The sequence below is a fragment of the Lolium rigidum genome, chromosome 5 (assembly GCF_022539505.1).
Source record: "Lolium rigidum isolate FL_2022 chromosome 5, APGP_CSIRO_Lrig_0.1, whole genome shotgun sequence".
In the NCBI taxonomy this organism is placed as follows: domain Eukaryota; kingdom Viridiplantae; phylum Streptophyta; class Magnoliopsida; order Poales; family Poaceae; genus Lolium; species Lolium rigidum.
This window is the reverse complement of record NC_061512.1, coordinates 183,325,132-183,337,213: the sequence shown is the minus strand read 5'-3', so window position 1 is coordinate 183,337,213 and position 12,082 is coordinate 183,325,132. Positions and strand designations below refer to the sequence as shown.

The 12,082-nt window shown below is 43.3% G+C and overlaps 1 protein-coding gene and 1 long non-coding RNA gene across 2 annotated transcripts; one reads left to right on the top strand and one right to left on the bottom strand.

The window, feature by feature from the left end:
• The first annotated feature begins 1,215 nt into the window (after positions 1-1,215).
• LOC124656820 (NADPH oxidase activator-like) lies at positions 1,216-1,869 on the top strand. Its single transcript, XM_047195495.1, has one exon. The coding sequence runs from the start codon at positions 1,216-1,218 to the stop codon at positions 1,867-1,869; it is 654 nt and encodes a 217-aa protein (XP_047051451.1).
• Positions 1,870-7,498: 5,629 nt separating this feature from the next.
• LOC124654755 lies at positions 7,499-8,714 on the bottom strand. The gene is made up of 3 exons (XR_006988454.1): positions 8,649-8,714; positions 8,117-8,177; positions 7,499-7,564 (listed from the first exon to the last, which is right to left on the bottom strand). It is a non-coding gene; the product is annotated as an uncharacterized LOC124654755 (long non-coding RNA).
• Positions 8,715-12,082: the final 3,368 nt, after the last annotated feature.

The following is a 12,082-nucleotide window of genomic DNA, read 5'->3' as shown; positions in this document are numbered from 1 at the left end:
GTGTGAGTTGTATCCCCACGATTCCCCTCGCGTTCTTCGTGTTCATCCACCTACCCCCACGAGATCCACCCAAATCCGTGAAGATCGGGCACATCCAAGGACTTAGTCCACATCAACAAAGGGGGTAGAACATGAATCTTTTTTTACAAAGAAGGCTTTGAATGATCCAATATTTATGCGGTAGTTGATGGAGACAAAAACACAATGTCCGCGTCGGGAAATGGTCCTTGGTCCCCTTATCTCTTCAGCTTGCACTATGCACACGCTCCGCTCGAAGCCGTAGCGGCATGCTCCACAACTTGCAACTTGAAGGTAGGATGTGATGCAGATGGGGATCGACATTGGTGTGGCCTTGTGGAGGCACACCGTCGGCGTATTCTGGGTTACTTGAGTATGTATGGAAATATGCATCAATGAATGTATGATGCTATGGTTGGTTCTTTTGCGGCACTGCCAGTTTTATGCCAAAATTGATGGAGAACAACTATAATGGTTTAGTTTTGTGAGGAATTTTGCGTTTTTCCACTGAAATTTAAATATCTATCATGGATTCATGTTTAAGACATAAAATTGCAGTCATTGGGACTATCATGGATTCATGCATGTTCAAGAGGTAACATTGAAGAGAACATAATTTTACTCAATGAGGTATAACTTCTAGGATAAAAGAGTGAGAAACAGTTAAGAGAAAATAGCCAGCGAAAGAAATAAAAAGAAAACAGGATGCCTACCAAACATATGGGGCCCTTTGTTCAAACCGCCGACCATATTTATTTGCAGAGACGGTCTAAGAGCACCCACAATGTGTAGCCAAAAGTGGTTCCAAATTTGCTTTTTACCTTTTGGAACTAGTTCCCTACATTGTGGAGGTAGTTCCAAATCAGAGAAAAGAGGGAACCGGAGCAACTAGCTGCTCCGATGCCAAATCTGTTGATGGAATAAAGAATAGAGTTTCACCACGGTGGGGAAGAAAGAGATGGGTGAGGAGAGAGAGTTGCTGAGAGGAAAAAATCTATTTTATACTAGTTATGTCAGTATCAGGACCCACGGTACAAACAATTTGGAACCAGCCACACTGTGAAGGTATTGCCATATTGCACTCCGTAGCCATATTCTAGTTTGTGTCAGATTTGGCGATCTGTACATTGTGGATGCCCTAACGACTAACCTCCAGCTCCCCTGCCGCTCACTCAGTGCCTGTCTCGATCTCTCATCATGCGAGCTTCGCAAACCAACAAACCGCTGCCGCTGCCGCTCCCACCTCCACCTCTCTCGCTGCCGTCGACGCCGTCCACCACCCCGCGCCGGCGCGGCCGCACCGCCTCATCGTCCTCATCGTCTTCCTCCGTGTCAGCCGGCTCTTCCTCCTTCTCCCCGTCGCCGTCCCCTGCCCCGTCTCCCCGCACCACCACCGCAACCTCAGTCGTTCCCTTCTCGTGGGAGCGCCGCCCAGGGCTCCCTAAGAGCTCCCTTGGCGGCCTCATGTCATCCTCCGGTAGCAGCACAACCCTCCCGCTTCCCCCGCCGCCGCTCCGCCCTTCCCCTCGCCGCTGCCGGCAGCGCAGACGCCGCCGCGCCGTCGAAGCCCCCGGACCCGGGGCGGACCCCTTCGCCGCCGCCTTGGTGGAGTGCACCAGGGAAGAAGGCATGGCCCATGACGACGCCGAAGACAAGCTCTGGCCGGCGCGGACGACGAAGGTGTCCGGCCGCACGGCGCGCCCATGGCGGATCGCTGGCGGCGGTGTCGTCGGATTACTCGACCTCTACGGGTGCAAGAGCGCCATGGACGTCGTGGACGGCGCGTTTCTTGCTCGCCGGCCGGTCGCACCGTCTCCACGTCCCGGGCCGTGCCGGGCCACCCGGAGATAAGTGATTATAACAAGATCATTGCTCGATCCTTATAACAATTAACATTTCTGTATGTTGAATTGGTGCTAACGTAGCAAAGAAGATCATTTGAGTCCTGTGCTCGATCCTCTGTCGCTACAGCAATGGCGGAATGGCATCTTGTTTGGTTCACCTCGATCATCTGATTAGATTCCCGTGTCATGTAGTCCAGATCATTGCTTTCTAGTCAGGCGGTTGAGGTGTCATGAACAGCACACATGTATGCCACCGCTTAATTTGTGTGTTTTCTCTACCTTTTTCTGCGATGGAGTGTCTTCTGTAATTAGCTTGAGCTACGCATGTTCATGGATGCGTGTGTGCTGTAGTATACATACTAATACATGTTGCAAAATATAAAAATGTTTGGTTGTCTGGGGATTCGTTCAGTTTGGTTTGTTAATTTTGTGGGGGGACATTGTATATCATGATCATGATCGAAGTTGTTGCGGGATGCGTCGTATTCGACAACCTTTGTTGGTGGGCGTGGGCAGGCAGGCTGCTCCTTGACTTGAATCAGCACCAAACTTCATCAAGCTCACCATGTGTGCATTATGGAGTGCACACACACATAGCTGGCATTGTACACACGCAGTGGCGGAGGGTGAACAAAACACAAGAGGGGGCAGATTTCATAAAAAAGAAGCAAGTAAACATAAAAGGCAGGCAAGTCATAGAACAGGTCTAAGATACATGGGACTGCTAAGATACACTATTAGATGGCAATGTCATGATGATGATGATATACAGATATCATGTTCACACGAATACAACAGATATAAGTAGTTAGAATATACTATTTTTTGATGCTCTAAAAAAACGCAAATAATAACCAAAAGACAACTACATATGACCAATAACTAGCTAGAGAAATGCTCATCTTGCTGGCTACTGGGATTTTCCTGCTTTTCTTCTATTTGCATCTGATTTTGTTTTCCATCTTCAGCTTGCCTTTGAATTCCACCAACGCCAGAGCATCAGGACGAGATGTATGTTCAGCAAATTCTTTGCCTCGTTTTATTTTAAGTAAAGCATCTTCTGATTGTTTCCCCATTACTACATAACTAAGAAATTCTCATTGAATCGATTTGTACCTTAACCTGGCGCTGGGCGCTGGCCGCTAGAAGCGGTGTGCAACCGTCAGCCGTGGAATCGCGACGGGGAGAAGAAGGGGATTGGGAAGGAGGGTCGAGGATCGAGGGGGCAGAGCGGGGTTGAGGGAGAAGGTCGAGGACTCGAGGGACGACCTAGGGCTAGGGATCAGGCGAGGTCACCATGGACGGGCAGATAGGCGGACGCGGCTTTAGCAGTTTCGTTCGCCTCTGTGTGGTCGAACTGGGGAAGGGAAAGAGAAAGACGGACTAGTCTGCTGACGGGCTGGGCTGGAGTGCTGAGCATGCGTAGCCACCCATGTTGGGAAATAAACTCCGTGACCGTGTTCTCCAATCGTGTAGACACCTCTACGACGCTCCGCCCATGTACACACGAATCTGTATTGTGGCATGATGCTGTCCCTACCAACGAGCATCAGGAAGAGAGCAACTTGATGTGTATGTATACCCCGCACCTTTTTATGTGTAAACCTGCACATTATGGATGTACTCTGCAGTGTGAGTACAATGTTTCTATGTCAGTGGCAGCAAAATCATACACATGTACCGATCTTCCTACTGCAATATATATTGCATGATGGCTAGACTGTTCCCATGTTCCCCGGTCTTGTACCGTTGCTCGTTGCAGGTCCGTGATACACTATCTTAGATCCTCCCTTGGAATTTTGTGGTCTACCGTGATCGATCTACCTGCCGCACACATGTATGCGGTCAATGGACGACAGCTCGATGGGGTATTTGTTTTATCGAATCGCACAAATAAGGGCATCTGTAGCGGTCTGTATCTATGTTTTATCCAATTTCAGAAATCGCGACCTCTTTATGGAGGTGTCTACACGATTGGAGAACACGGCCACGGAGTTTATTTCCCAACATGGGTGGCTGCATAATCGGAGGATTGAAGCCAACGGAGCATCATAGTAGTTGGCCTTTTCTTTATATCACTCTATGTATCTTTTTGTCGATGATTTGTGGACCTTTTAAACGGCTGTGTGCATCCTAGTTATGCAGAGGCTGGGTGTATTACTTAAAACCTTATAAGTAATAAAGCGCCCCTTATCGAAAAATCCAATTTCAGAAATAAGGGCAATCTCCAGCTATCCGATATATTTTAGACATAAATTATGTCTGTCGGGTATGCAAATCGCTATTTTTCGCGCGCATCCGTTTGGGTCGGGGTCTCCCAGCTGCCCGACATATTTTTTTAATAATAGTTTTGTTGATAGAAATAATTTACATAGTGCCAAAATTAAATAAAAAAACTACAAATTAAACCCTAGGTAATTTGGCCACCCGCCATGGCCGCCTACTCCTCATCATCGTCGACGATGAGATTGACAAAGACCTGAGGCGTCCAAGGCCACGGCTAGTATAGAGCCCGTTGTACATGGCGCCGGCGGCGACGGTGTTGGTGCGGGAGGAGGTGGCGGCGGCGTAGGCGCGGGATGAGGCGGTGGTGCGCACACCTAGGTGCTCCCTTTAAGCGGCAGAGTGTCCGGCATTCCTTGAGCTAGCGCGGACTCCCGCGGTTGGATGGTGAGGCCATCCCACTAGGCGAGCTAGTCAACCTTACTCTAGGTGATGGCCATTTCGAGGGCTTCCTCCTCCATCAAGTTCACCGGCTGGACCTCCTCGTTCACACCTCCACATGGAGCAACTGTGTTGTCTAAGAGGGCGTCGTCGTGGCCTTGGTATTTGTCCTCCTCGTTGCCGCCGAGGTAACCTGCTCGGCGACGCGGGTGGAACTCCCAGGCCCCGAACATGACCTAGTTGTAGTAGTTGAGGGCGTAAGCCGGATCATTGCGCAGATTCGGCGACAAGATGGATCGCCAACAGTAGATCTGGTCGCGGCGCTCGTGTCCCCCGCGTAGCACCGGAGGCACATACACACGCTAGGAATTGAGATACCAACAGCGCGTACACACGCAAGGAATTGAGATACCAACAGCACGGCACGCTCACATCCCGCCAAGGCGCCGGACGGTTCTCGTCGTACAAACGAGGACGTAGTCCACCGGGACGTGGTGGCACTCCCGTGCCTTCTTCTTATCGCCACAAGAAGATTCGCCCTTCTGGTCGGACTTCATCTTGCGGTAAGGCCAACCCTTGCTCGATAAACGTGGAAAGTAGCGGTGGCTCTGGCTACTGGAGAAGGTGTGGCCAGAACAGAGGCGGCCTGCTCCACTTAAAAGAGCTGGGAGTTGCGTCACCTTCAATGCCTGGCTTGGATGCTCAAACACCTCTCATGCCAACACTAGTATGCAGAAGGCGAGACAGCACCACTAGTGTGGCCTAGAAAGCCTCAACGACGCCGACCACCAGTACTTGCGCTTAAAAGGCGAGGCGGGCACGGTCACTGGCAGACGGGTCTGAGGGAGAAGGGCGTAGGTGCGTGCGTTGACCGCACCGTATCGATGCCGACTCATTCCGAGCCTAAATTTAGCCCCCAAATAAGTCGCTGCAGATATACCGATCAATTTGCGTTGGGCCGTGGGGCTAAGGTTTTACCCATTTCTTATCTTCGACCCTTTATGTGGGGCTGAGATTTTACCCATTTCTTATCCGTGGACATAAACAATCCTTTAGGTCTACTAGATGACACGTTGCGCTATCGCGCAAATGACACAATCAGTACAGAGAAATGCCTAAATCAAAATAAACAAAAGCGTATTAATAATATGCTAATGGACACCAATATATTGGAAGCTATTTTAACAATTAATTTGTTTTCGTGCTTAAATCTATATCTTTGATGATTTCTCATGTCTTTACTTGCTATTACACATCAAATATGACATATTCCTCATCCCAGGCAAATGGCAAAATAGGTATATGAGCCGCTAACCATGTGCTTCCAGAGCAGACATTCACTACCAAGAGAACTTTAAGTTAGTACTATGATGGAGAAATACATTTGGTCATATATGCACATAATTAAATAATTCACTTTTCTAAAATAACATATCCTGCCTTCTTTGGTTATTTTCCACAAATAGACCACATTTGAGGATTTTTCCTTTCATCACTATATATATACAGATCTTCAGTCTCTTGCATCCCCAAATAATTGGTACAACTTCTGGAGCAAGCCCCCTAAAATATCAAGTAAAATTTTGAGAAAACTGCAACTCCGAACTCAACTATATCCCCATCCTTGAGCTCCGTTTTGAGGCAGCACATGTTCTCCATTGACCGAAAGCAGTTTCCCATCCATGCCCATTCTTTTGAGGCAACACAAGTCTCCATTGGTTACTTATAAGCATTTGTATCCTGCGAGTAATTAAGAGAATCAAATATGATCATAAATGTAAGACCACAGTTTCTAAGTACACAATTTAACACACATGAAGTCATGAAACAATGGCATAATCAAATATCATTGCATGTCTTTGTGAAGAAAGCAAAATGGATAGGAGTATGAGCCTATAATGTCCCAAATGTCAAATGCCTAAAATGAAGTAATTAAAGAATTGAACCATAATACAAACATGTATGCCTGTTGTACATCAAACAATTTTACTATCGTTGGTGCTTCTACTGGGAAAATGAATCATTCAACTTCGTTAACTACCTTCTACCATTATCCCTGGCTGGTCACTGCTAGTGGTGGTCTGATGGTCGTTGCTATGAAAAAATTTCTCTCCTGAAAAAGGAATGACAAATAAACATTAGCAACTGGACATGGAGTGATTCAGAATTGGACAATAAATTCCAAATATATAAACAGCTGCTCCATTTTTATACTATGTTATTTTCCGTCTTTGTAGCCAGGAGGCCCAGGACTAAAGTATAGAATTCAATTTATTTGCTACTTATAGTAAGCTAGTTTAAGAGTTTATTGTAAATGTATCTGCCACATGGCTTTTCTTCGAAATTCATGACATATTATTACCAGCAGTCAGCAAGTTCACCAGCCAAGCCTTAACAATAGAAGACGAGAATATATTATAAACGCAAAAGGTAGAACATATATGCACAAAAAGAGAGGAGCACAACGAAATAACAGCCATAACAGAATACATTGAATTTATCTACTTATTTGTGCAAGCAAGCAGAAGGTCTACCATCAGATTACTCCTAACACACTACTTCACAATACACCACAAAGAAGTGTCGACGTCAGATTACTCATAACACACTGCTTCAGGTTTATGCGTAGCTGAAGTGGACACACAAATGCATTGCACAAAAATAACACATTGACACTTCAGTTTAAAGGAAGTATAAACAGACGAAAAAATGAACTAAGCATTATTGGTTGTCAACGTCTTTGTATTGAGAATACAGCGAATATAGAAAATTAGCTTATCCGGAAGCTAACACATTAATATTATTTCCTGTATGTTAGTGTAATTCCAAAACTTGCCTTTCCAGATAAACTCAAATTGTCATTTTGTTATTTAGGCTTATCTAGTTTTCAATTATACCTGCTATAACCAACTTCATTTTTTGAGACTTCATCATGTTGTGCAATATTAGAACAATAAAATTCAGATATCGTTGGCTCTTGCAATGTCAAATTTCTCATCAGAATGGAGGACCTTTGCATACTCTCATGGTGTGACAATCTACAAAATAGAAGTAACAAATTATTTAATAAGAGTAAAAGGTAAAAGATCGTAATCAATAAATTCGAAGTATGGAACTTTTTTCCTTAAGCTGACATTACCTATTGACTATTGTCAAGTTTAATATCAACGGACCAATACATATTTCATACTGCAAAAAGAACAATTAGCTACGGACTGTAGTTTAGCAGAACAAAAATATTTTGGCGTGTTCTCTTGACAGAACAGTGAAATTGGAAATCAAGAGATCTGAGAGGCTGGGCCTCGCGAGCCAGACCCCAGATGACATGTACTGCATCGCCCGGTCTATTGACATCGGAGTCCAATTAAAGCAAGTAAATTCCATCATTACTAAGAAAATGATCCATAACTATTCATCCTTAGATTTTAGGTACTGTTTTAAAACAAGTGTGAAATGCTCTAGTAGAAGAAAAACGCTAACTAAGCAGCACTAAAATAGGCATGTCGTAATGGTGACCATAGGTCCTTGATTTTTCTTATTTACCAAGAAAATCAAATTTAGAAAGGACGAACAAAAGAAAAAGTGGGCACCTCAGTCTCTTGCAAGCCATATAGTCATCCACAGATCATTCCTTTCTGCTACATCACATCACTGTCCATAATAAAAATATTAGAATGAGAAGCACTGACTAATGGTATGAACATACACAGTTGCTATCTACAATAATTATCATGGTAAAATATTGCATATTGGATGGCAGTTTATCAGTTAGATATGCATTCATACGCTATTTGTAAGTTCATAACTAAAGAAGGGCAAGCAAATCAAATTGAAATCGAAGAAATCAAGTACATAAGTAGCATTATTTACAGTAAGGATCTATCATTGGTAAGCAATATCAAAACACAGAATTTTTTCTGAATGTAGAATTCAGTTTGAAAGATAAACTCATAGCAACTTCAAAACTTTGAGCTGGAAGAACATTAGGTGTGGGAGGGCTAGATGCCTGTTTTTCACTTATTTAGAACCTTGCGGAAAGTGTCTGGTGACATACAATTAGAAGATGTTGGTTCAAGACCGATATTAAATATACTGCAAAAACACAGCAACATATATTGTTACCTTATAGCCTTGAGGAAAGAAGAGAATGAGGTCAACCAAAATATTGCCCTGCCAGCGAGATATCTTTTTACTTCATAAGCCAAATGCCATCTATTAGGAAACTGAAATATGTTTCTTTAATTGCTCTGCCAGAATTTCATCTACAAAATCATGTAGTAGTAAAACAATAAACGGAAGGGCAAGCGAGCATGCATATTTAGTGAAGCAATTTGGTACTCACACGATAGATGATCCATCTGAAAGTTGGCCTTCTGACAGGTATACAGGGGACTTGCATATATTCTCTGCTGGAAATATATAGGGAAGGCCGGAAGCTTTCTGCACATTCTCTGAAATAAGGAGATCACTGGCAATCATAAACATGAGTCATTCTCCCAAGAATCTTGTATCTCTCACAGAAAATAAGGAGACCACTGACAACAATAAACATTTTAGTCGGACCTGAAGCATTTTAATTGGACCTGAAGCAATAAACGCCATATCTTGCCGACCAATTAACCAAAGTGATGGTTGATACCCTAGAAAATGGGAATCAAGGTGGAAATAACAGACCCTACGAAAAGAAAAATGAAATAGCAATTTAAAAATTACAAACCTTAGGAGAAGGCAGCAAAGACCCAAATCAATCCTCAAAAATTGCATATAACAAGTGAAAGTAAGAAAATGGGTTGTGGAATCCCCTAGTGTTCCTCACCCAGGCGAGACTATTTATATTTTACCAAATCTGCTGCATGATTGGCCTCCTCATATAGAATTTAGTAACTTATAAAAAGAGATAAAAACTAACAGTGTGCAGGCAAAAGAAAACAAGCAGATCAATTTAGAATATTCAAATGAACCCAAGCAAAATGCTACATGACTTCCTATGAAATTTAGACCATATGCCCAAGTCCAAAAGGAAAACCATATGCATCAGGTCTAGGCATCAACAAACATGTTCATCTGGGAGAAGAATTTTTCACAAATACCAGTGAGGGGAGAGAGCCAGAGGGAGGCCGCACCCGCAAGCTGAAGCAGATCGGGGAAGGAGGTCCCATGTCACCTCTCCCCGTGGGGCTTCGATTGGTGCTGGCCGTCGGCGATGATCCTGTTGATGCTCTCACTGGATGCTGGTACTATTGCGAACTGAATCAAAATCATCAATAAGATGGCATACTCAGATTTTACTTCTAGTAAGATGACTACATGGATAAATAGAAAATCCACCAAAAAAACATGCACCTTGACAGAGAAAGAAATCAGGATTTGACCTTAGTATCTTGGATGGGCGCTCTTATTCATCAACGTACATCGCTCATCTTCGCCGGCTTGAAGGGGCAATGTCCTACTACCAGAATGATCAGAATCTTTACATAGAAGAAAAGTTCATAGAGAAATCCTAAGAATAAAATAGTCCAAACTGAAGCATAACTATTTGGATCCTTTATGCAATGCTTTTATATTCATCCCGTACCTCATTCGCCACTCATCACAAAAGCTCCAGCACCAACATGGTGTGTTAATTAATGGTAACGTGAATCCTTCCTACATCAAAGCAGTCCAGAGATCAAATGAAGCCTAAAAATGACAAAAGGTAAGCACAAGTATAAAAACAACTGAGTGAGACATGCGCTGGCGAAGAAGTGACTTGTTGCCTGCATATTGCACAACACTACCTTCCCAAACTTCAAACCAAATCTCCTTGAATTTCTGCTCCATCCTTGAGATCAACATAAGCTCGCCTCAAGAACCAACGCCTTGCAAACCAACAAGCCCTTATAGTCCTCCACCTTTAGACCAATCTGCTCAGCAGAGAAACAAAAAATTAAAATCTCAAAAGCATCTGTTGTTGGTTGGAAAGTTTACTGCTACACTAACCACATCAAATCAGCAAGATTACATTACAAATAAAATTGATCTGATTAGAATACACTGAGATTCAGAACCACTTGATCTCCATCTCATAAAAATAGTGCAACCGAGCTGCTATGTGCTCCTATTCTCTCCATCTCCATGCTACTCCACCAGTAGGGTTCATAGCCAGCGCAGGCAGAGCGCAGCCAGGCGGCCCTTGGAAGCAACACATACCTCACCACCAAAAGGACCCCAAATAAAAAACCATGCGGAATTATATACATGACAAACATACATCAGATCCATGTATTAAACTTGAATTGAGATAGACACACATCTAGCAGTAGCCCACAACGGCAACAACACACGCACACCTAGCAGAACACATCAGGTCGTGGGCTCGTGGCTAAAACATAATAAAAATGACAAGCATAATTAGCATCATTCAACAGTGGCTAAAACAAGCAGCATGGCATGGTCAAGAAGTAAACAAGATGAGATCGTTAGGTGCAGAGACAATATAAGAGAACTGAGAAATACCTGAGGGCTCTAGAAACGAAGGATCACCATCAAAATCTGGACATTGTCTGCATCTTGAGATGGAGCATGAAAACCACGAATATTTGAGGTACAATCACCAAAGCATAGCTCTAGAAACGAAGGATGACCATCAAAATCTGGACATTGTCTGGATCTTGAGATGGAGCATGAAGACCACAAATATTTGAGGTACAGTCACTAAAGCATAGCATCTGATTTTCTAGCTATGCAAAAAATTAAATGTTTAGAAGATATAGACTAATTATGTTTCACAATAGCGAGCAACATAAACACAAGTTCAGAATAAGCATCTATAGCTCAAAACGTGTGTGCTCAATCATGGCAATATTATTTTAGGCACCTTACATATAGCATATTAACATTTCAGTACTAAAATCAGCATATCATAACATAGCAGAAAATTGCAACAACATTGAGGTAACTCAAAAGGTGTGTGCTCAATCACAAACCTCTCATTTCAAATTGTTTCAGGCCATTTATGTATCCTGGTAACATCTGAACTGACCAGTCTCACCAACAAAATGGACATTGGCACCAGACAATGATTCTGCAACGTGGCCTTGGCGAAAACCAGTAGGACCTCAAAGATGAAGAATTCCTAACCAGTTATATCCATACAAGCTCATGGTCGGGGGCTAGGGTCATGGATGCCGGCGCAGACGAGGCAAGCCGCCTAGGCGAAAGATTTGGGACAGGCGAGGAGGTCTGGGCCCAGTAGGAATAATATCCATTCATTTTAGTTATTTGCGCCAAATTAGGAATTCAAACCTGAAGTTACATATTTGGTTAGGACATTTCTTCACTTAAGCTTTTAAGAATCAATGTACACATATTTTCCAAATAAGCTAAGAAAAAACTTCACTTGTATAACACGAGGATATACAATGCAAAAAATTGAAAACTTGAAAACCTCGTGCTACAAGCATATCATGCAATTCAACAGATAGGTTTAATGAGTCGTTGGCAGTGCCAGGATATATTTAATTATGATGAAAATTATTATGCTATGACCTAGATGATTATCTATAAGGATTTTCAAC

Coding starts and splice junctions, on each gene's coding strand:
- LOC124656820 (XM_047195495.1), top strand. CDS start 1,216: ATGCGAGCTTCGCAAACCAACAAACCGCTGCCGCTGCCGCTCCCACCT.